This window comes from Heteronotia binoei, chromosome 19, assembly GCF_032191835.1.
Source record: "Heteronotia binoei isolate CCM8104 ecotype False Entrance Well chromosome 19, APGP_CSIRO_Hbin_v1, whole genome shotgun sequence".
NCBI lineage: Eukaryota > Metazoa > Chordata > Lepidosauria > Squamata > Gekkonidae > Heteronotia > Heteronotia binoei.
The window spans coordinates 23,494,076-23,518,962 of NC_083241.1; the positions used below are offsets into that span (position 1 = coordinate 23,494,076).

Below are 24,887 nucleotides of genomic sequence, written 5' to 3' on the forward strand. Positions count from 1 at the left end.
AATCATGCTGTTATTTTTGCTTATCAGCACTAAACTCTCTTCAAAAGACAGAACACAAATAGTGTTGTTTAACTCAATTCACATCAAAAATTGCATATAATTTGGACAGAAAATGGGTTTCAATAATAAATATGGCTTCAATCTTGAGCAGCCATTGATTTTCCTTAAAGTGCAGTTCAGTCACGTGAGAACTTGATTTTTCTATATGTTGTCGACTCTGTGACTGGGTGCGTCACCTGCACATTATTCCAAAAGCACCCATCAAGCCTGGGGTTAAATGACAAACAGGAGTGGGATGTTGGGACATTTGAAACGTACCTTAGCTCGATAAGAATGAGAGCCTCCTTGGAAGTTAATGACACCATACGCATCTGTTGGACTCTGTTCTGTATGTTTTTCCACTGACCACTCTTCTATTTCCTGATTAAAATTTTCACCCAGTTTCACATCTGAATATTTCATGGCAAGACTCGCTGTGAAACAAGCATGTTGCCGGACCAAACGGCCACAGCAGCACCTGCAGAGTATCAACACAAGCCAGAGAATTAATATTATCTATTTTAAAATATCACAATGCTGCTTTGTCAATTTTAGTTGCTCCACGTGGCTCACATCAAAACAACAATACGCAATAAAATTAATGAGCAGAATAGAATCTTAAACACAGCAAGTAAAAATCTCAAATTAAAAAATACACAAAACAACCGATAAATCACCACCAAAAGACAGCCAAAAAATAAAATTCAACCAAAAGAAGGATGAAACAGAAAGGTCTTCACCTGGAACCTGAAAGCAGGCAATGAAGATGCCAGGAGGACCTCTCAGCGATGGGTGTTCCAGAGATACAGGACCACCACTGAAAAAGCCCTGTCCCTGGTCACCACCTGTCTCACTTCCATTTGGGGGGGGGGCATCTAGAGAAGACCTCTAAAGAAGCGAACAGGCAGATTCATACTAATGGAAATGGCCCTTCAGATATAATAGGCCCAGACAAAGCAGGGCTATAAAAATCAAATCTAGCACTTTGAATTAGACCTGGAGACAAACTAGGAGTCAACGCAAAACTTACAAAACAGTTTTTGAGGCGCTTCCCTATCAACCTCCTTACCATAGTATTTTAGGCCATGTATTATTCCCAGCAGTTATTAAAAGGCATCCCTATACAGAGAGCATTACAACAGTGAAAGTCTTCATGCAATCAAAACAGGGAAAGACGCAGTAGATTTTACTACATTTACTACATGCTACAAGATTTTACTACATTTACTATCAAACATAGTTTGTAAAAGGCATTATGAGAAACCAATGTCTTTTTAGCATCTAGCCATAGGGTCTGATCAAGAAAACCCCACAAGCAGAAAACTTCCTCCTTAAGAGGGAAGTGCCATGCTGCCTTAAAGCCCATTCACAGAATCATAGTTAGAAGGGATCTCCAGAGTCATCTAGTTCAACCCCCTGCACAATGCAGGAGATTTACGGTACAAATACCCCTCCCCCCATTCTCAGAGAGATGGCTCTAATTTTTCTTCTGGTTAAAAATAATTAGATCAGAGATCTGCATAACATTCATAATAATCATGCAAGAGAAAAATAATAAAAACCAGAATACTAGAAAATGAGAATAAAAACTGTGGAGTGGGTGATCAATATACTCCAAAGACCCAGATGATCAGTAGGGATGGGCATGGAATCCAAAATTGTGGCTCGTTTCATTTTGTGATTCACTGGATTGCCTGATTCAGTGGTTTGGTTTGTGTTTTTTTTCAATTTCCCAAATGATTCCTGGTTCATTAGTTCATTCAGTTCAGGGAGGTGTAGAATGGCCCCTGAGTGGGCTAGAGATGCCAAACTTGTGGCAAACTCTTCAGCAGACTATCCTCTACCTGCTTGCCAAGTTTGGTGCAAAATGGATTTCAGGGGGCTGAGCTACAGCCCCCCAAAGCAGGTGCCCCCCATTTAGTCAGTTTCACTGGAAACTGACCACAAACACAGGAGGCTGGGGAATCATGCCAGGCTGTCTGGAAAAATGAACCAAACACAAACCAAACCACATGCCAAGAAAAAAGGCTGGTTTGTTTTTGTGTTTGGGTGCAGCGGGCTCAAACAAAACTGTTCGGAACAAATCACGAACCAGCCATTTTTAGCACAAATCACGACTCCTAGTTCAGTTCCTATCCATCCCTAATGATCGGCATCAGTAAATGACTAAAATATTAGGTCTAGTTTCCCAAGTCTATTTCTGGCATATAAGCATGCTTGTTTAAACCTATTTTATATTTCCCCTTACCTTTTGTTTCCAGTTACTTTTAAATACCATAGCCAATTTTCAAACATTTTACTAATATTAAATCAAAGCTGTATGTTTTAGAGAAAAAATCCAAGGGGTAAATGGAACAGAGTTCTACTTACCTGACAAGTTGCTGACAAATCTGACATCCTGGAAGGCATCTGTTAAAGAATACAATACAGTATCTTAACACTCTGCCCATCTCATCTTCACACCCAAGAATTTATGCCTTAATATGAAGAAGACTATCCTTAAATATTCATGTCTCCACTTCTTATGGCTTACACAAGATTGTTTATAGCTCAGTTTTAAATGGTTAGTTTTGGGACATAGCTAGCAAGTGAAAAGTACTAATTGTTTATTGGTGTGATTTTGGAAAAGTGTTCCAGAAGTAACATGGCAGCTGATCCTGACAAATAATAAGCAACACTATGTCTCTAACAGCACATTCATAAACAGAATTATCCCCTACTAACGTCAATGGTATAACTTTGTTTAGAACTGCACCACAAGCAAAAGTAACAAGCACACATGATGCAGTCATGATAGATAATGAATAAGCACCTTCCGTTTGGCAGGCCATGTTTTACACTGAATTTGTATTGACAGTAAATCCCTCAAAATATTGGTCACATTTAGGCATCACAGGAAACATCCATTTGTTCATGGGAGGCTCCAAAAAAGCCTGTTGCTACACTTGTATGGTCCCTCACAACTTGTTCCTCCTTCTTCCCCACATATTTGGAACACAAGAGAACATTTCCTGTCTTCAGAACCCTTCAAACTCCTGTATGCCATGAAATACGAGGAGAGGTAAAACTGAAGCTCTTTTCTTCTGCAGAAACCGGGATTATACCTTAATTCAGAATCCCAGGGGGTTTTTTTGTGGGGAAGAAACAAAACTCTATTTACCTACACACCTGAATGTGGATATTATAGTAAAATGGTGTTGGAGTGAAGGCTTCCCAAACGTGGGAAAATTCAGTTGTGTTCCATACATGAGACAACTGAAGAGAGGTTTACATGAGCGTAACAAGGTACATCCCTGCGTCTCGCAGGCAAACAGACTTTTCATGATGTCTGAAAGAAGCCACTGTGAAGTGTTAAACCTACGGTTGCCACAAATTATACCTTGCATATGGAGTATCAACCAATCACATGGATGAATGCCCCTGTATGAGGTAAGTATTTACCACATTAACTATTTACACTTTTAGAGACATGCTTCAAATCTTAGGAACACATATTTTTTAAAAAATAATGTGTGCTGAAGAGTTTATTCTGCAAGGTGAAAATGAGAAAAATATCAATCAAAAAGCTACCTACAATTGTGCTTCTCAAAACCACAAAGGACAAGGTTCTTCCAAGAATAAATGAATGTGATTTACAAATTACTGTTACTTTTTAAAAAAGCAATTCCTATCATCTTTATTTAGGAATCTTATTTGCGAATTCATTCAAAAGAGCATTGTAGCACATATGGGCTCAAGTAAAACACTGAACTCTTAGCTAGGAAATATTCTCAACAACAATTTCCCAGTTATCCAATTGGCATTTAAAAGTTTTCCGTATGTTTCAATCCAATCATAGCAAAACCTTCTCAGGGCTCAATGGCTTCAAGAAATGCAGTGAACTCACAGTAACATGTTTTGCAAACTAAAACAATTAATGGCTATTTCCTATTCACCCATAAGCAGTTTCTGAGAAGCTGAAATTCAAGTATTCCCAGAATTAACACGTATTTTTGCATTGTCTTTATAGAGAAACCCTGTGCCACTTTATAATTTACCTGTGAGGATCCTTTGAACTTGGTATAATATACACACATTCTCGCTTGGTAAAAGTATTTTCTATCCAAGATTTCTGGGACTGCAAAGTAAGATATTCTGAGCGTCAAAACACAAGTATTGTCAAGTAGCATTAAAAACAAAGTATTTAACAGAGCACACGCTCATACTATTAATCCGGTTTTTTTTTCAGTAACAAGTTAATTCTTTGCTAAATATATTCTATGATGAATAAACTATGCTGCTGCTGAATATTTTGGTTCAATAGTTCACACATAAGAAAATAAGAGAAGTCATGTTGGATCAGGCCAGTGGCCCATCCAGTCCAACACTGTGTCACACAGTGGCCAAAAAAACCAGGTGCCATTAGGAGGTCCATCAGTGGGGTCAGGAAACTAGAAGCCCTCTCATTGTTGCCCCCCCACTCACTGAACCCAAGAGTATCAGGCACAAATTAGCAGCTGTAATATTTCATTGCATGGAAAATATCCCAAAAGCTGTCTAAAAGATTTTTAAAAACCCAACCCTGTACACTTGGAAGATATAAAAAAGCCAAAACTGAAAGAGATCACACACCAAAGAGCTATATGGCAATAACAACAGGATTTGATCCAAAGAATCATAAGCGAGAGGCAAACAGCTACTACTGTTCTCCCATAAACATTTCAGCAGGAACTTGCAAGAGTCCATACAAGGCTGTATTACATTTCTCATGAGATGTTCTGTGGATTTAGCCTGCCATCCCCCAAAAAACAGTTTCCTGGAAATAAACCCTGCTAAATTAAATGGGATTTGTTTCAGAACAGCCCTGCTCAGGACTGCTCTTTGAAATGTCTCTTTTCAAAATACTACTAGCAGCAGGACAGACTTTCCACATATGGAGGGGCACCTTTGGAGGCAGCCCACGGTATGGCTTACTGAAAGCAAACAGCAGCAATATGAATGGATGTGAGGACAAGCACTTGAGACCACCCATTATCTACTGTATTAAAACACTACAGGGTCTCCATGAATCAGCTGCAAATTGATAGCATTTTCCACCACCATATTTATTTATTTAGATTTATGGGCCCAGAGAAAACTTAAAGCAGCTTACAATTTCCCACCCTGCTGCCCCATGTTTTATCCTTATAACAACTACCCTGTGATGTTGCTTAGCCTGAGGAAGAATGACTAGCCCAAGGTCACCCAGCAAGTTTCCATGACAGAATGGAGATGCAAACTGGGTCCCTCAGACCCTAGTCTGAAATGCTAACTGCCTAGTATCTAGCACAGATTTCTTATTCTAAGCAGATATACTTGCATTTTCAGATAAATTTATAATGGAACAGTGCAGAAGTTTATATTTCTATGAAGTACAGTAGTATAAAATAAAAATAAGCAGTATTTTAAAGTAAAATAATATTCAGTCATAATGTAGGGAAAATATAAACTAGAAACTTTAAAACTGTAACCTTAACATTACTGTTATTCCCTTTTTACCACTTCCTTCCTCAAAGAAGTTCTGAGCAGGTGCAAAAAGTTGTTAAAATTTGTTCTCAAAACAAATCTATTAACTCCTTTGGTTCAACAAGTAGACTTTTTCCTCTGTCCACTGATGAGAAGTCCATGATAGCCTCACAAACATTCCATTAGTTACTGAAATACAATAGTCCAGGCTGAAAATCTCTGCACAGATCACACAGATACATGAAACAGCATCATGCCAATGATGCGCCTTATACTCCCATCAGCACTGAACCTATTTTTCAGACATTTAGAACATATTATGGTGAGGTGCATTTTTCTCGCATCATCTTTACAGAACTACAATGTGCCAGCTAACTAGGTAATGCAGGGAGACTTAAAGTGCTTTCAGCTCAATGGAAGTCTTTCTTTCAACTAAGACATTTCCAAATTTATCTTTGTGGTTATACAAAATGAGGCAGTTTTCCACATGCCCACTGTACACAAACACTATAAGATGAAACATACAAAATAATTACATGAACTTTGTCATATTTACCACCCGAACTATATCTATTCTAAAACATAAATGGCCAGTTTAGAGGCATCTGAACTGAAGGCATTCATACAAATTTTTAGAATATAGTTTGAAGTGAATTTTAGTAAAGGCTGTTCCATCTACGGATTTAACTGGATATATGTCCCACTTCTGAGTAAGTGTGCTTAGGACTGCATTACAAATTTAAGTATAAATTTAAAAATTAATCCTAAACACCAAGCACAGCAGAAGAACTATTTTCTAAATTTTCTAATCTTAAGAAGAAAAGGCTTGTAAAGATCTGTTTTACGGAGTACAGACAAACATCATATATCATTTTTTTTTCAGACGTTCTTTATAATTATTTCTGCGTATCACAATATCTGAAGCAAGAGAATGCTTTTTAAAAAAAGTATACCTGTTCAAGATACAAGGTCCATCTTATTTTTTCTTTGCAAAAATCCATGCTGAACTACTAGCAAGTTTCCTTTGAGGATCAATCTTATACCGCACGGTTTACTCTAATTTAAGGCTTTGGAGATGACAGGTTATAACAACATGCTGCTTCTAAAGTGCAGGATGAGATCAGACCTTAAAAATAATTTAATGTTACATTAGAGGGACAATCCTATTATTGCCTTTGTATAAGATGAATATTCAGGGGATCCTCTATAATATATCCACTGCTCCATTTTCAAGCTATGGCACATGAAAGTAACTCTGCTATGAAAGTACATGGGTTCCTCAGAATCAGTGAAACACATTAATGGGCATTTTCTGCCATTTTTAACAAAGGCAAAGTTCGAATGCATTGCAGCTGCTTCCTACTGAATCAGACTATTGGTCTATCAAGATCAGTGTTGTCTAGTATGATGGGCAGACACTCTCCACAGTCTCAAGAGAAGGTCTTTCACATCACCTGCTACATTCTCTGTTTAATTGGAGATGCCAAAAATTGAGACCTTCTGCATAGAAAGCAGATGTTTTGCCATTGAGCTACAGCCCCTCCAAGTTGCGGTGATCAGTTCCTTAATATTTAATATGCAAAAGTCTGAAAATTACTGAATCATGTTTGGCTATTAAGAGCCTGTGAGGTGGCTGCCAAGAAGTACAGCTGACAATACAAAATGGCTGGCCAGCCAGATGGAGCCCGCCCACACTGTGGAATTAGGCAGATGAATCATGCATTGGAAGTCAGTGTTTGATTCAGAAACCCTTGGGTGAGACTGCACCTATATTACATATGGATCTTCCTACTTCTAGTGCCAAGCTTCACCCACTTCTGATTGATAATTATATCATGCCAAATATGAAGGGGGTACACCATTAGGTTACTGAAGTGCTGAATGCCAAACCCATTTCTAAGACTTTATTTCATGTGTCCCCTTTATTAAGCTGGCCTTAAAAGAACTTACTGAAATATTAGTCTGTACACTGCCTCTAGTATTTATCCAGAGACGCAATTTAATAAATAAAAAGTTGCCTTGTGGTGAGCAAAATAGTCAAGCAAACCAAGCTATGAGCCCCACAAATAATTTGTCAATACAGGCTGTCTAGTACAACTCAGACTTCTGAACTGTGTTAGGAAAACTGGAGGTGCCTCTGTGAATGCTTATGCCTCCTACTGTATATCTCTAGGCACATCTAGGAAAGTAGGCGCTAGATCAAACAAGAGCAGAAGAAGCAACACAGGATGAAGCTTGCTGTAATCAGATGATACTGAAGTGAGGAGGAAGATTGAAAAGCAGCATTGGGCAAAAAGTTAATCCTCCAATCAGTGCAGTCTTGTCCATTCAGAAGCCTCGGGACTCAGAAGTCAGTCCATCAGTTCAATAGGGTTAACTCCCAAGAAAGCATCCACAAGGCATGCACAGGATTGCAGTCAGTGTTAATGAGCCAGATGTTGCAGAGTAGTTTCCTCTCCCCACAACAGGAATGTTGTGAGGTAGGTGAGGCATTCTAAGAGAACCGTGACTGACCCAGGGTCACTAAGCCGGCTTCTTATGGAAGAGTGGGGAATCAAACCTAGTTCTCCAAATTAGAATCTGCCTCCCTTAACCACTACACCACGCTGGCTCTCAGGAGAAGAAAAGCAGCAAACAATTAACTTGAAAGAGAAACACTGGTTTATAAAGTCAAATCATAGTTCGTTGTAATGTGAGCTAGCATCAAGCTCATGCACTCCCTCATACAGAATCATCACATGTTTCAAGTTCCTCCACCATATCTGTTTGGGGACATATAACAGGCCTGGCCAGCTCTACACATGCAGCACAATGAGGTAGTGACTGAGATGGCATACGGTAGTATGGAGGTAGCAGAATGGAGTACACCACTTCAGACTGCAGACTAAGGATTTATGGGAGAGGGAGTGACTCAGTGGTAGAGACTCTGCTTTGGTCCCAGGTTCAATCCCCTTGGAGGAGCTGTAGCTCAGTGGCAGAAGGTCCCAGATTCAATCCCTGGCATATCCAATTAAAAAGGACCAGACATAAGGTGATATGAAAGACCTCTGCTGGAGATTCTGTAAAGCTGCAGCCACTCTGATTAGACAAAGCTGGTCCCAAATTCAATCCCCAGCATCTCCAGTTAAAAGGACCAAGTGGTAGGTGTGACGGTAAGGTATGGTTTAAACAGAAAACCAAGGAAAATCAAGGACACATAGAGCCTGCGTCAGGTGACCTGAGGGTGGGGGCCAGAGTGCTTGGAACTCTCAGGGTGAGGGTGACAGCTAACGGCTGAGGCAGGCAGTTAGTGCCTGACAGAGCCAGAGAGAGTTGGTGCCTAGCAGAGTCTGAGAGAGTTGGTCTTTGAGAAGGAGCTGGGGCAGTAGCTGTGGAGAGTCTTAATGAGAAGCAAAGCTGACTGCTAGCTCTATAAAAACAGCAAGGGGCTGTGTGTGACTAAAAGGAGAGTCACTGTGAAGACCTGAACGGTCACAAACACTTATATACATCTCTTAAGATCTAGAGAGGTGGTTGAGAGAATATATGTGGGTCTAGGAGTCTGAAGGGCTGGGAGTAGAGGCTCCAGTCGAGAGACTTGGCACATTACACCCAAGAGGCCAGCCTTTGCTAGTGTTGGAGAGTGTTTATTTAGGAACTGTGAACCTGAGAGACCTAAGAAAGGAAACATATTCTAAAGACTGAAGTGACTGAGCAACTTGTTATCTACGTGAGATACTTTATAGCCCGTGTATATATATCACCCATATCCCCAGTTTAAGACTTTGTGTTTAAAATAAATATCTGTGGTTTACGTTAAAGTTCTCTGGTGGCTTTAATCTGGGAAAACTGTCAAAGCTGCTGTGGTCCCCTACGAATTATATATCTATCTGAAAACAAAAACCCCGAAGAGACTGGAAGAGTGAAATCCATATCATACCCACCCCTTTATATGGTCCTGAGGTGAAAGTTTAAAAAGGAAGAACTGAGGAGAAACTGAGGGGCTGGGGTAGCCATAAACAGCACATAGAAGCGATCCAGTGGGACCGTGAGGCGGGTGCTGTCATAGTAGGTAACATGAAAGACCTCTGCCTGAGACCCTGGACAGCTGCTGCCAGTCTGACATGACAACACTGACTTTGATGGACCAAGGATTCAATAAGGCAGCTGATAAGGCAGCTTCATGTACAATATATTTTTCAGAGTTCCCCAATATTAATCCCCCCACCCCCATTAAGTGGAAAACTAGCACAGCTTGCAAAGAGCCAGGCTTGAATTTTAGTCTGCTATACTGTGTTTTATCTGCAAGAAGGAGCATTGAACCTGTGCCTCCCTACAAGTGAAAGTGAAAAGGCCATTTCCTCCACCTCAGAATTCTGCCACCTCATTCTCTTGCATGCCCAGGCCACAGTATTACTAGCCTGGATGTAATAGTTAACTGATTCGCCACAAATCAGGAAGAAATCAGAGCTTGAAAGAGAAGAGTAAGAAAAGAAGGGAAAACCCAAGGCTCATTCATGTAACACCAAACCATAATCTGACATAATGTCTGAACCCATTCATTGTCTGGTCTTCTTTTGCAAGTTCCTACTCATACAACACAAGGCTGCTTTAGATGCTGCTCTCCACCCTTTCATATCCCTGCGTGAACATCTGTGTACAACAAGAAGATGAGTGGGCCAACTCCTACTCTGCCTTTCTCATTTCCTTGCTTCAAGAGGGGAAAGGGCACTGAACTCATGTTTATACCAAAGCAGTTTTCTTGACACTACAATATAGAGGCCTCAATATACTGCATAATACAGCAAAAGCAGCAGCTCTACTGTGTGTAACAGCTCTTTGAGCATGGTTGTTCTAGCACTCCACCCATCTCTCTGCCTAAGAGCAAACAGCTGATACAACTGCAACCTGAGAAGCGAAGGAAAGGGCTCAGAGGCATTGTGTGAAGAAAACTGAACATCCACAATTACATGGCCTGAAAAGTTGCCTTACAGCTTCAGGGTCTAACACCACCATGTATTTCAGACATGAAAGGTTTAATTACTATGGCTCCATGCCAACTTGCAACCTCAGAAGTACAGTGTGGTAGCAGACACCAGCTCTTCTTTGAATGCTTTAAAGCAAACAGCAAATACTTTCTGCAGATCTCCACAATGAAATACATTTTGGTATATATTCCATACCTTTATATATTCCATTTACAAGTCATTGCTCAACAGAACAAAATCCCTTACCAGTCAAACACATGGTGATCATGGGACTTAGCAGTGATCCATGCCCAGTTGACTGTAACACCTCAAACGTTCAACAGCCTTCTACAGCAATAGCTGCAAGGCAGTAATTCTAAACATAAACCTCCATTATCTTCCTATCATCGCTTAGAACCCATGAATCTCATTTCAGAAATGGAGCACCTGATGCAGATGTTATAGCACATTAAGTTCACACATACAAAGTAGCTCGTTAACAAGCACATCTTTTTCTTTCTCCTGCCAGAACACAAACATGAATAGCAGTGCTTACAAGGTCCATTTATTTTAAATAAGGATATGCACAAAGTATCAGAACTTTTTCTAAAGTATTCTTAATTGTGTACAATGATGATACCACCAGGAAACTTTACCCTGAAGATGGCCCATGAGAACATTATACCCTCATAATGCATTTTTTTTCCATTTGAATGAGCTGCCTTCCTTTCTCAGAAACAAACAGGACTCTAGGGGCACCCTAAAGACTACAAATACATTATCCCAGAATAAAATTCCATGATCTAGAGATTTTTTTTTTCCAGATACAATGTGGTGGGTCCTCAGTAGGTTTGCTAGAAATCAGAACTCTTAAACCAGCTTGAACATCTTGGCTAATAGATAATTCTAGTCCAGGGCTTTTTTGCAGTAGGAAATCATTTGCATATTAGGCTACACCCCCATGATCTAGCCAATCTTCCAAGAGCTTACAGTGCTCTTAATACAGGGCCTACTGTAAGCTCCAGGAGGATTGGCTACATCAGGGGTGTGTGGTCTAATATGCAAATGAGTTCCTGCTACAAAAAAAAGCCCTGATTCTGGTTATCATTAACTCTGAGTTAATCCTAGTTAAAGATGCCACTGATGTGAACCTGACAAGAGTGGGTGGGAGAGGGAGAACCTCATTCTCATGACCTGCAGCTACTGTCAAGATCACTTCATATGTTGTAGCCCTTAATATTTTAACAGTACTTTTTCTGGAGTCAAAGTGCTGCAACCCACTTTATTTCAGTAAATCTTACAAAATCATCAGAAGAGAGGTGTAGGTTATTACTTTTCATATTACTGAAGGGGAATGATATAGTTTATATAATGCAAGTCACTTGCCTAACAATTAAAGTCATCAGAAGGAATAATCTGTGTTTCCCTGTTTCTGGTGCTGGGTGGGATTGCACCAGGAATCATGCTTCTGTTGGTAACACCTAGAATCTGGAACTCCCTCTCTCACTGATGGTTACCTGTTGCTGAGTTTTTATTCTTTTAGACACCAGGCAAAGGTTCTCTCAAAACCTCTGGACCTAAAGTTGTGGCTTTAATTATTCCCAAACACACTTGGGGAATAATAACTATAGGTTATTTTAGTTTTAGGATATTAATGTTTTATATTTCTCTTTGTTTTATCATGCTATTTTAGTTGTAGGTTTTATTACATATTTGATGCTTGTTTTATTAGTATTTAGGATACTGTTGTTTTGTTTTCCATGTCATAAGATGTCTCAGAGCCAGCAATAAAGAGAGATGGAGACAAGGCAGAAATGTTTAAACTAAAGCTACCTAAAAAGCATATGGCCAACCTACACTACCCTGATCGAATAAATATTTTATAAAGCTAAGCAACTGCAAAATAACGTATCAACTCCAATATAAGTTGGACTTCAGTTTTTTTAGACTGACACTAGGGCAGCAGAATTGTAATGAATTCCTGTTTCAACACTCCTTGTGTCCTTGCCATTGGCTATCCCGAACTTTCAGAAATATTTCACTGAGAAATTCTAGTTTTACCTAAATACAACCACCCTAATAAAATAACGTTATTTTAGTTCAGTAATAGACAGGAACAATGCTCAAGTTTCATGTTTTCTTCAGTTGTTAGTTTAAGGCTCCAAGAAAACCCCACAGATGTCTCGCTTCCTTACTCTCACTGCAATTTTAAAGTTACCTATTTCTATAATTACTAAGTCCTGAAGACAAGGAAGCACTAGCTAGCAAGCTCACACACCAAGCTATACTTAAGCTCTTCTCCAAACACAGAGATCCAAGAAAGACCAAAATATAGCCCATGGAAGGGGAGAAACATAATGGAGCTTTACATCAAAGAGCCGAATAAAATCTGAAACAAAATTGTCAGGTGATCAAATAAAGTATTTTTCAGTAGGCATATCACTTTCACCAAAGCCTGCTGATAGTCAAATCTAAGCAACAAGGTGAAACCTGTAAACACCATCCAGAGTTATGTGAACCTGGATTTTGCCTTGTCTTGCTTACTTAAGCCACTCTTTGATGACTAGGTAGATGAAGGGGCAAAAAACTAAATGCAAAATATTATATACAGAGCAGCTACGGAGACATAATAAAAAAGGTACTCCACATTTATCCTTCACCAGTTGTTTAAATCTAGACTACACTAGCTGTAATTTACTCTCTGAATGCTACTTTTAGGCATTTCTTCTTTTTTTAAATCTTCTTTTTTAGCTGCTATGGGAACAGAAATCCCTACACCAAGTATCATCTTCCCATCTCCAAGAATACAAATCCTTTTTCAAAGCATAAGCAATGTTTTGAAATCTGAAAACCAGAGGAGCCATGATCAGTTTGAAAGTCTGAGTCATTCTGGTGCTATCGCCCATCATTAAGTCTAACAAGGAGTTAGAATGAATATACCCCTAATGTTTAAGCAATGAATGACATTCTTGCAGAACAGAATATTTACTTTAATACCCTCTTGTTTAACTGAAGCAAGTCAGCTTCACACAAAGCTTACTGGAGGCATGAAGCGGTTCAAGTAGATGCGATTATCTATGAAGCCCCTTGTTCTATGTCATGCTTACTAAGATATAACCCTATAATCTGGCTAAACCGAAAGCAGTAGAAGATTCAAATTCTGCATATTTTCCAGATCACCATAAAGCCTCATGCTCATATCTAAGCAACTTCCCAACTGAATGAGTCAGCAGCAGCAAACAACCCATCCTCCCCTCCCCGCTCCCGCACTCCAACTCTCTGCCTATATGAACTGTTAACTTCCTTTTTAATGTATCTGAGGAAGCATGTGTGCACACGAAAGCTCATACCTTGAATAAAACTTTGTTGGTCTTAAAGTTGCCACTAGACTCCAACGTTGTTCTTTTGAAATGTAGCTCTTGAACATCTACAAGGGATTCCACTTATGTGAACAAACTAAAAGGTAGGCTTGTTTATTTGTTTTTAAATGATTAAAATTATCATTCAAATAAAAGTCCTAGCAGCTTAATGATGGGTAAGCAATTAAAAGTAAATCTTTCCATAGGTTATAGAAGGTGGTACAAGGAAACATGTGCATTGTTTCAACTGGATCAAATCAAACAATCAGCAAAGAGCAAGCAAACAGCTTCATTATATAATGAATCAGCAGCCAAAAACACAATTTAACAAGGGTGTCAAACTCATTTGTTATGAGGGCCAGAAACTGACATAAACGAGATCTTGTTGGGCCGCACAATGCATATCATAAAATGTAATGCCAGGTAGCAGAGATAGAAACTTTATAAAGGACACAGACAAACGCAATTAATTTTTTTAAAAAACCATAAAATAAATCATGCTTAAAAGATTAGCACTCTTGCAATATTTGTTTATTTAACAGTCTCTGATAACTGACACCTCTTGCAATGAATTGCATCAAAATCTGGAAACAATTGTGCTGTTCAGGTGTTATTCAGAGTGTGTGTGCATAAGTTGCAAACCTACTTTTGATTTATTGTTAATTGTCTCCTTCCCCTAGTGGTATCAGTTTAAAGCCCTCCTGATGAATCTCCCCATGGATGGAATCCTCCCCTGGTGCACATGTATCTTGCCAGGAAGTAATTGAGGAGGGGCTGTTTAAGCATAGGGAAAGTTCAGGGATATATGAAAATGGTAAAAATCAAAACAATGGTTACTAAAGTTTGAGAAATGCTGAGCTAGAGAAAAGACTACAGTGGCCAGAGATAAGATGATCTAGGCCAGAACTAGAGTTTGGCAATATTTACCGAAGAAAGCACACTATATTACATGATTGGTTGTGCAAGTGAACATGACCATTTTAAAGTGATACTGCAACATTAATTTTTGCTTGCTGTGGGAGTCCACAGTAGCTGATTAGGAAACACAATTAGGTGGAAAGATGATGACACATTCAGGACAAGCCCAGGCAGAGAAATTCAGTTTTGTGATGCCACCAGAAACACCCCCACCCCACTCAAACCATACACTGGTTATTATGAAAGGACTGGAGAAGGGGCAGAGTATCTAAACAAATCCTTGTTCCCATTATTTCACCATCCTTGTTTGGATCCCAGGAAAGCAGGCATAACCACGTGTTAAATATTATCATGTCAGTCAATAGCACAAAGGGCCAGCCACATTTTAAAGATGGGAAAGCATGAGAATTTGGATGGAAAATAAGGAATACTTTAATCAAACATCCTATTATGATATACACAAGCACAGAAAATAAAAGTCAAACTAAAACTAATAAAGTACTCCTTAAAGACAAGACACAAAGTTTGCTAAAGTATCTCTCCTGTTACTGGTCCCAGCAACTACTATTCAGACATACACCACCTTTGAACATTGAGATTTCAGTTACCCTGAGTATTGTCCACGAATTTCTATAATCCATATTCAAAGCCAATAAAAATATTTGGAAAACAAGTCCCAAAATTAATTCCCCTCAGGAATTTACTCATAAGTAACAGGTTTACACATTTAGCAAAGATGGGAAAGTACCCAGAGGAAGCTGTCAGGCAAAGAGCAATTTAACATCAAAGCAACATTCTGAATTTGATAAGGGGTGGAATATTGTTGGCTCCACTTTTGCCCCATCTATGTTTCAAACAGATGAAGAGTCAATAAGGTTTCAGTGAATATGGCTTGACTGCAGATCCTAGCCATCCCCTCTCCTACTGGATCTCTTCAGAACACATGAAGCTGCCTTACATAAGAACATAAAGGAAGTCATGTTGGATCAGGCTAATTCTATCTTTAATAACAGATTCCACCAACTTAACTGGTATCAATGTTAGACTGACCAGCTTGCAATTTCCCAGATCCCCTCGGGAACCTTTTTAAAGATGGGGATTATATGAACTAGCATCTAGAAACCCACTCTCTTTCTTCCAACTTGAACACATATTGACACAATCAATGTACGTCAACATCACAGCTGTTTCATATGGCTGCTTTATTAATTCTTTTGCTGTTTTTAAGTCATCCTCCAACCTTTAACTTGTGGATGATAACAAATTCCCAAAGTTAAGGTTCCTTTTGGGAACTCATTACCACGCATAATGTTTCTGTAAGCGAATCTACTTCTCTTACATTTCCAGTTTTACTGGACTGTATACCCTCGCAGACATACAAAGCCATTCCACCTCCAACTCTTCCTTCCTAACCTTCCTATATAATTTATATCCAGGAATTACTGTATCTCACTGATTATTTTCTTCCCACTAAGTTTCTGAAAGGTCCACAATTTCTATGTTCTTCTCTAACACTAAGCGTTCCAACTTCCGTATTTTACCCTGGACACTTCTAGTATTTGTACATAAATCTCTATAATTTTCCAGGCACATTAAGCCCAGAATCTTCCTCCTGTGGCCTCTAGACCTTGTCAGGAAGTCATTTTTGTTTGTCACACTCTTAATGGCTGTCAGAATCCATTTCCTCCTAGAACAGTTACCCCTCCATCTCTTAGAGACAAGCCATTCCTAACCAGAGACATTTAATCTCCTGTTGGCTTTCACTCAAGATTTAGTTTAAAAACTTTTCTATCACCTTTTTGATTTTGTGCCAACAGCCTGGTTCCTTCTTGGGACATGTAGAGGCCATCTCTTTTGTACAGATCTTGCTTGTTCCAAAAAGTATCCCAAAGCCTAACAAACTTAAACCCTTTCTCTCTACACCACTGCCTCATCCACACATTGGCCGTTTTCGCACTAGCGTTTACTCCGGCGTAGCACCCCATTTACCTCCGGATCTTTTCCTGGTTTTCGCACCTGTTGCTCCGGCGCTGTGGTTTGCTCCGGTGCTGCAGGGGTTTCACGCCGGAGTATCTTGATCCACCTGCTTCCGGAGTTTTTGAAAACCTCTGGATCCACTCCGGATCCACTCTGCGGAGTTTGCTGTGGGAAATCCATCCACGCCGGATCGACTGCTTTGTGGGCGTCACCCTCTCCCTTTCCGTCCTCCCACCCCATCCACCCCCTTGGCCAATCATCAGCCCTTCGCGGCGCTTCCCAAAAGTGCCCGCACGGCCATTTTTTTTTTAAACTTCATATTTCTTGCGTAATAGCGATATTATTGCTTTTCCGCTGTTGCGTTATTTCGTTAGTTCGTTAGGTCCCCGTTGCAGCTGCAAGCGCCAGCCAGGGAGGGGGAAGAGCGCGGAGGAAATCCCAGCTTCGCCACCCGGGAGGGAGCGAGGCTGGGAAGGGAAGAACCTGCCACACACACACACACTAGTGCTGGGAGGCTTAAATGTAAAAGCTTTCTCCAGTTTGAACAACGTGTAGTGTATCGCCATAACCATTTCGTTATAACGCAACCATTTCATTATGGCGCAACCATTTCGTTAGTTCGTTAGGTCGCCGTTGCAGCTGCAAGCGCCAGCCGGGGAAAGGGCAGAGCGCGGAGGAAATCCCAGCTTCGCCACCCGGGAGGGAGCGAGGCTGGGAAGGGAAGAACCTGCCAAACACACACACACTAGTGCTGGGAGGCTTAAATGTAAAAGCTTTCTCCAGTTTGAACAACGTGTAGTGTATCGCCATAACCATTTCGTTATAACGCAACCATTTCATTATGGCGCAACCATTTCGTTAGTTCGTTAGGTCCCCGTTGCAGCTGAAAGCGCCAGCCGGGGAGGGGGAAGAGTGCGGAGGAAATCCCAGCTTCGCCACCCGGGAGGGAGCGAGGCTGGGAAGGGAAGAACCTGCCAAACTCACACACACTAGTGCTGGGAGGCTTAAATGTAAAAGCTTTCTCCAGTTTGAACAACGTGTAGTGTGTCGCCATAACCATTTCATTATGGCGCAACCATTTCGTTATAACGAAATAGCATTAGTCCACGCAGCCAGCGGAGGCGACTGGGAACACCCAGACGACTCCGCGGAGCGCGCTGAGCACCCGCCAATCACCATCAGTGGCGGGAAGTTGACATCCAGATTCTCCACTGTGAATGCTTCTGTTAACACATAAAGGGCTGTGGAGGATGCTACAGCTGCAGCCAATCCATAAGCAGAAGCGGCACACGTGACGCTCTTGTTACGTTGTTACGTAGTTACGCAACCAGACTTGCGCTTAAAAAAAAATGATTGACAGGGCATCGAACTCAAGTCGATGCTAGTGCGAAAACGATTTGAGCCGGGGCTTCATGGAAAGCGACTCCACAAAAGAGGCAATGTGCGAAAACGAGAAAAATGATCCGGACATAATTGCGCCGCGGAATAAGGGGAGCAAACGCTAAGTGCGAAAACGACCTTTGAGACTCCTAATTTGTGCCTGTCTAGTTGGCCCTGCATGTGGAACAGGCAGCACTTCTAAGGCTACTCCTGGTCTTGAGTCCCCTGCCTTGCAGTCTAAATTTTTTCTCCAGGGCCACACAACTACATTTCCCCACATTGCTGGTGCCAACATGATCACTGGCTCCTCCCCAGCACTGTCTACCAGCCTATCTAGACCACATGTAATATCCACTACCTTCACACCAGGCAGGCAAGTCACCATGTGGTCAGTATGCAAGTTTGCAACCCATCTATCTACATGCCTAAGGATCCGTCTACATGCCTAACCACCAACTAACAATCGCCCGCCTCCATCCCTGACCAAGAATGGTTACTTGGTGCAAAATGATACCTGTTCACCAACTGTAGAAGGGGTCCCTTCTGAGGGAACATTCCCCATTTCTTCAGCATGATCTAGGCCAGAACTAGAATTTGACAATATACTGCCTTATACTGAATCAGAGAATTGGTCCACCAAGGTCAGTTTTGTCTAGATTGCTGGCAGCTCTCTAAGGTCTCAGGCAAAGGTCTTTTAACATAACCAGTTCACAGATCCTTTTAATTAGAGCTGCCAAGTATTAAACAAGGGACTTCCTGCATGCCAAGCAGATCTTCTACCACTGAGCAACATATCCAAGATGGATTACTCATCTGAAGCCTCTGGTCCAGAAAATGTTCCTGGATAGAGCCCCAGTGGAATACTAACACTAACCAAGGAAACTTGGAACAAACACCTCCCCAGGACTGAACAGGGATATTGGTTTTTTTATCTCATTACAGATGCTAAACCCACTCTCAAAACTTCAAGAACAGAATGGAGGGGAATTGCTGAATTACAAACTATTATGAAATTTGGAACAAACACCTCCCCAGGACTGAACAGAGATGTTGTTTTGTTTTTTTAATCTCATTACATATGCTAAACCCACTTTCACCAAGTATAATGATACATCCACAGTATTCCAATGTATTTCTCTTTTAGGATAGTGTATCAGAATAATGCTTTTGTATTGACATACTCGAACAAGCAATATTGGCTGTTTATCTCATTACATATACTAAACCCATCTTCCACTATATTTTAATGTATTTTTTCCTAATGGCAAACTAGAATGATGTATATATTTATGCTACATGTTAAAAGGTAAATTAGTTGGACAGGAAAAACTTCTGGGAAAGAAATGCCCTCATTTTGACCCAGGTTTATTAGCAATAGAATAATTAACAGGCATTCTCACATTCTGACATTTTACTGTTTTATGGTTTCCCACGCTAATGCAACCCAGATCAAAGGTTTTCTGAATCTGTTAATTTTATTATTCTGCTATTGGATTTTAACTTTGTACCACCTTGCATTCCAAACCCCACCAGCTATATGTGGCTCTGCTTACTGTACCTCATTCCTCGTCTGAAGAAGTGTGCATGCACATGAAAGCTTACGTTCTGTATAAAACTAAGTTGGTCTTAAAGGTGCAATTGACTCCTATTTTGTTCTACTACTTCAGACCAACACGGCTGCCTATTTGGAACTAACCAAGGAAATATGGCCTGGGATTTATAACCTTACTCCAAAAAGAATGCCCAGTAAATGGCAAATCTGTGTCAGAAAAATAAAGAACAGAGGTGTCAAACTCATTTGTTATAAGGGCTGGATCTGACATAAGCGTCACTTTGTCGGACTGGGCCATGTGTGCCATAAAATGTTGTGTCAGGTATCAGAGATATAAACTTTATAAAAGTATTTTTTTTACTCAAAATACAAACATGCTTAAAATATTAACAGTCTTTCTTTAAATTATCTCCCTGATGCCCACCCTCCCACTTCCACCACTCATTAACACTGGAACAATATATAGGGACAGGTTGTCATCTGGAAATAAGGGTAATGGCTATTTGCTCAAGGGGGAGGGGAGAGGAAGAGGAGGATTGGATTTATACCCTGCCCTCCCCTTCCTCTTCCCACAACAGGCACCCTGTAAGATAGGTGAGGCTGAGAGAGTGCTGAGAAAACTGACTGACCCAAGGTCATCCAGCAGTTGCATATGAAAGAGTGGGGAATCAAACCAGATTAGAGTCTGCCACTCTGAACCACTACACCAAACTTGCTCTCAAGTCTTCCTGTTCTCCTATGAGATGCTGAATCGAGTAGTCACTATTGCAACCACTCAAAATATAGTACTTTGTTTAGTCCTTAGCGGCCCGTGACACAGAGTGGTAAAGCAGCAGTACTGCAATACTGAAGTCTGAACTCTCTGCTCACAACCTGAGTTCGATTCCTGCAGAAGCCAGCCCAAGGTTGACTCAGTCTTCCATCCTTCCGAGGTTGGTAAAATGAGTACCCAGCTTGCTGGGGGGAAAGTGTAAAAGACTGGAGAAGGCAGTGGCAAACCACCCCATAAAAAGTCTGCCGTGAAAACGTTGTGAAAGCAACGTCACCCCAGAGTTGGAAACGACTGGTGTTTGCACAGGGGACCTTTCCTTTCCTTTTCCTTAGTTTTCTTAGACTAGAATCTTAAATCACCTTAAGTACATCTTTCCTTGTGCTTCTCAACAAATGCCCACTTCACTGCTCAGATCTTCTTTCCCAAATAAAAGGTGCTCAAACTGGAAAATGATATTTAATCTGAATAACCAATTCTGGGAAATACGCAGGAAGCCAATTTCACTGCCAACTTCCATTATTAAATCTTTTCATCAAACTAGCAGGAAAAGGTATTAGTTTCTTTAAACAAATGCAAAATGCAAGTGTTATAACCAAAACAGAGGTTAACGAAAGATTCTGAAAATGCTCAGGCAGAGACAACTACTGGACAGAGGAACAGATGCACACAACAAGAGTGGTTCTTATCGCCATTCTAATCGAAACCATCCAATGATAATAATGCCCTATCTTACAGAACTGCTCTTAAGAACAAAGTAAACCTGAAGTAAATGCTAGTTTTAAAAAAAGCACCCTCAATGTATTTACATTCATGCATTTATCACAAAGTGACGTTGCTCTCTAGAAATTTTATATAAGCACCACTAACCAAATATTCAGCATTCTTTGGTCCTGCCATTCCCTGAAATTCTTGAGTGAACAGCCCTAAAATACTATTTAGGAAGAAACTAAGTTTTAAAGCCAGGTAACCATGTTCGTCCACTAGCACATAATCCAAAGGAATAGGAATATGTCATCTTTATTAAGATCAACCAACATTTACAATACTATATATAAAGTAGGAGCCAAGTAGCACCTTTAAGACCAACAAAATTTTACTCAAAATGTAAGCTTCCGTATGCATGCAAACTTCTTCAGATGAGGGGAAAGATGCTACTTGACTCCTACTATGTTCTACTGCTTCAGACCAACACGGCTGCCCACTTGGATCTATCCACATGAAAAACACTAACATAAGCGTTTGAACAACACAGGTCTTCCTCAGGCTGGATCTTCTTGGCTAGCCCTCATAAAGGAAAGACTGATTATTTTACACTGTTTCTGATAATGTGAAGGAAGCAATGAGAGACCGCCATTCCTTGCCAAGTGTACAGCTTGTAAACAAGTTGCCAAAAAAAGGCCTGCATTCATATCACATCAAGTTAAGCACTTGTGAGCATCCAGAGGAAATGTGCATGCTTACAGATTATTGTGGACTGCTCAATACAAGTCGTGAAGTTCCCTGGACTGAAGCCTAATCAGCGCATGTATTTCTATGGGGAACTCTAAGATCAATCATGCATTACACACTTAACAGAAAAGCGGGCCTTTCGGACAAACTGCAGTCATCAAGGCTGTTGTTACCTTTTAACGCTAACATAAAGGAGCCATCAACTTAATAATCATAGCAGAGAGATGAACTATCCTAAGAAAGCCTGAGTAATTGATTTTATTTTAAAACAGTTTACAATTTTTCATAACTTATTTAAACAACATGAAAAAACTACCTCAAGCTGATTCACTTCCAAATCAAAGAATCCACTGAATGCTGTGAGCTTGGCACAGACTAGGAAAAGGTAAAATGAATTACAGTTAAAGTTGTCAGCTACATAAAGGGTTCAAACAAGCAAGTCTTATCAGACCATCACAGAGGCAATTATCTATGCAGAGGACAAGGAGTCACACTGTAAAATGTTTCCAAGTATTTCCAACACCCACAATGAAAACAGAGACATTTAAACTAAAAAAAAAAGTTTAACCTTGTAATAGCTTTGAGCCTGTATATAAGTGATACACACAATTCTGCAGATGCATGACGAAAATATAAATTTGGTCATGCAATGGTTGCACTGACTTTGAGAAACAGCTGACACAATGGAAGTTATTGATTTGATTTACTATTTGCAGGGTAACAACAGTCAATCTTCTGTAATAAGTTCTTAAAGAGATATAACTCAAATTCACTTCCATTCAATTCACTGCCATATTTGAATTATGAATTTCTAACATTTTAAAAAATAAAACAAGTGTGCTGAATTTTTAAAAGGAAAGCATAATACAAAAATGTGTAACCTCTGAAAGGCAACATGACTATATTTCCAGATAGGCAGCCATTTTGGTCTGAAGCAGCAGAATGAACTTTGAGTCCAGTGGCACCTTTAAGACCAACAAAAGTTTATTCAAGGTACAGGCACACAGGTTGCTGTTAGCTAACTCCATGCTTGAGACAAATGGGGATAACAACAGAGTCTCAATTAGTCTTAACAATTAAGAAGAATACTTCTACACATTAGTCTCCTGCTTAGACATATTTATTGCTCCACTGTTTTTCCCCCTGTAATGAAATCCAAACATATTGCAACCTATAAACTTAGCTTGTTATTGCTGTTTAGTCTTTGCATGTGTCAAAACATCTTAATTAAGCTGTATGCTGATTTGCTGCTCCCCTATGTTGAGGCTTGATTACTCTGTAACTCGCTTTACTTGGGCTTGCCCCTGACTGATTCAGAAACTCCAGATAGTACAAAAGGCAGCGGCATGCCTGCTGACAGCATTGCCTATATGGACAACCATCCAGCTGGCATTATACCATTTGCACTGGCTGCCAATTGAGTATTGGATCTGCTTCAAGGTTTTGGTGTTAACCTTTAAAGCCTTACACAGCCTGGAACCAACAGATCTGAAGGACCACTTCTTTCTGTATGTGCCCCAAAGAGCTTTGCACTCTGCTGGTTATCTCTGGTCCAAAAAACGTCTGCCTAACCTTGACCAGGGCCAGAGCTTTTTCTGCCCTAGCTCCAGCCCAGTGGAATTAGCTCCCACTGGAGATTAGGGCCCTGCGGGACCTTTTATCATTCTGCTAAGCCTGTAAAATGGAGCCGTTCAGCCAGGCTTTTGGCTGAGGCAGCAGGCATCCATTTTAGTTTGCCTTCCTGCTCAAATTTCCCAAATTCCCACTCCATTAAAGTATTTATTAACTCCATCTATGTGGTCCAATAGTTGGTCCTGAAAATTGCTGCTATCCTGTGAATATTATTTTAATTATTTTAGATTGATGTAATTTATTGTAGTTTGTTTTTGTTGTTGTGATCTGCCCTGAGTCTCTTTGGGGAGGGTGAAATAAAAATCTGCCCTTCTCATTTCAGTATATCTGAGGAAGTGTGCCTGCACACGAAAGCTCATATACTGAATAAATTTTTGTTGGTCTTAAAGGTGCCACTGCACTCAAAATCTGTTCTATGACTATACTTTCGTAAAAAAAAATTTAGTTAAATGCTAGCATAGGGGATATAGTGTAATTAGTGAAAACTACCGCTTAGTACAAGTCACATGGCACTCTAAATATTTAGAAGAGAACTATTTGTCATATTTAGCTTATTCTTGAGATTTGAAAGTACGCAAGCATCAGGCAGATAATATATACCTAGTTTAAGGATATATTCTGAAACAGAGAGATCATGTTGTACACAAACACACACCTAAGCAGAATGAAACCAACTAGAACTATACATCCTTCTCAAATTGCTTCTGGCATAGTTTCATTTAACAATTTTAATGTAACTAGCAATTTGCACTGCAGAGGATAAAAAGGCTTATTAAATCCTGTTTGCTGAAATCACTTACTCTGCGATAACAACCCCTGAATTCACCGATTTATACAGGGCTGCAGTTCTAACCACACTAATTCAGACATAAATCCTATTAAATCCAATTCTGCTTAAACATAAAAAGGAACAGGCTGTAAGTGTTCAAAGACTGAACCAGAGCTTGAAGAGAGATGAGAAAAAACCAAGAAACCCTAGTAAGATAAGGGGCTCTTCCATTCACTCCTCTATATCTCAGGATTAGCAACCATAAGAGCAAAAGTAAGCTTGTTCTCTCTTATTCAAGGTTTCAGAGACAAGCACCATGACCTGTGACCCAATAGAAAGGGGACAGTGGCTGAAATATTCTCCTGCCCCCAACAGCAACCTACAATCACCTCGGAATGAATACACAAGACCCACTGTCAGGTAGAAAAGAGCAGACGGAAATTAATATCTCCAAAAGGACGTTCAAGCTCAATTTTGAGTAGGCATTTACAAAATACTGTTCATAATTAAATCTTCTGTTTAAAGCATGAAGCATCGTATCCAAGACAGTCAAGCTATCCCCTTGGTCAGGAGCACCACTTGGACAGAACAGAAAAAAAGAAGTCTCTCG

General features: G+C 40.2%; 1 protein-coding gene across 1 annotated transcript in view; it reads right to left on the bottom strand.

Moving 5' to 3' along the window:
* The window catches only part of LOC132587966 (transient receptor potential cation channel subfamily M member 7), a 92,221-nt gene that overhangs the window by 61,039 nt on the left and 6,295 nt on the right, over positions 1-24,887 (bottom strand). Inside the window, exons 2-4 of the mRNA XM_060260378.1 lie at positions 4,077-4,156; positions 2,410-2,448; positions 319-517 (exon numbers count right to left, since the gene is read on the bottom strand). Coding sequence (XP_060116361.1) covers positions 319-517; positions 2,410-2,448; positions 4,077-4,156 — 318 coding nt within the window. The remainder of the gene's footprint in view (positions 1-318; positions 518-2,409; positions 2,449-4,076; positions 4,157-24,887) is intronic.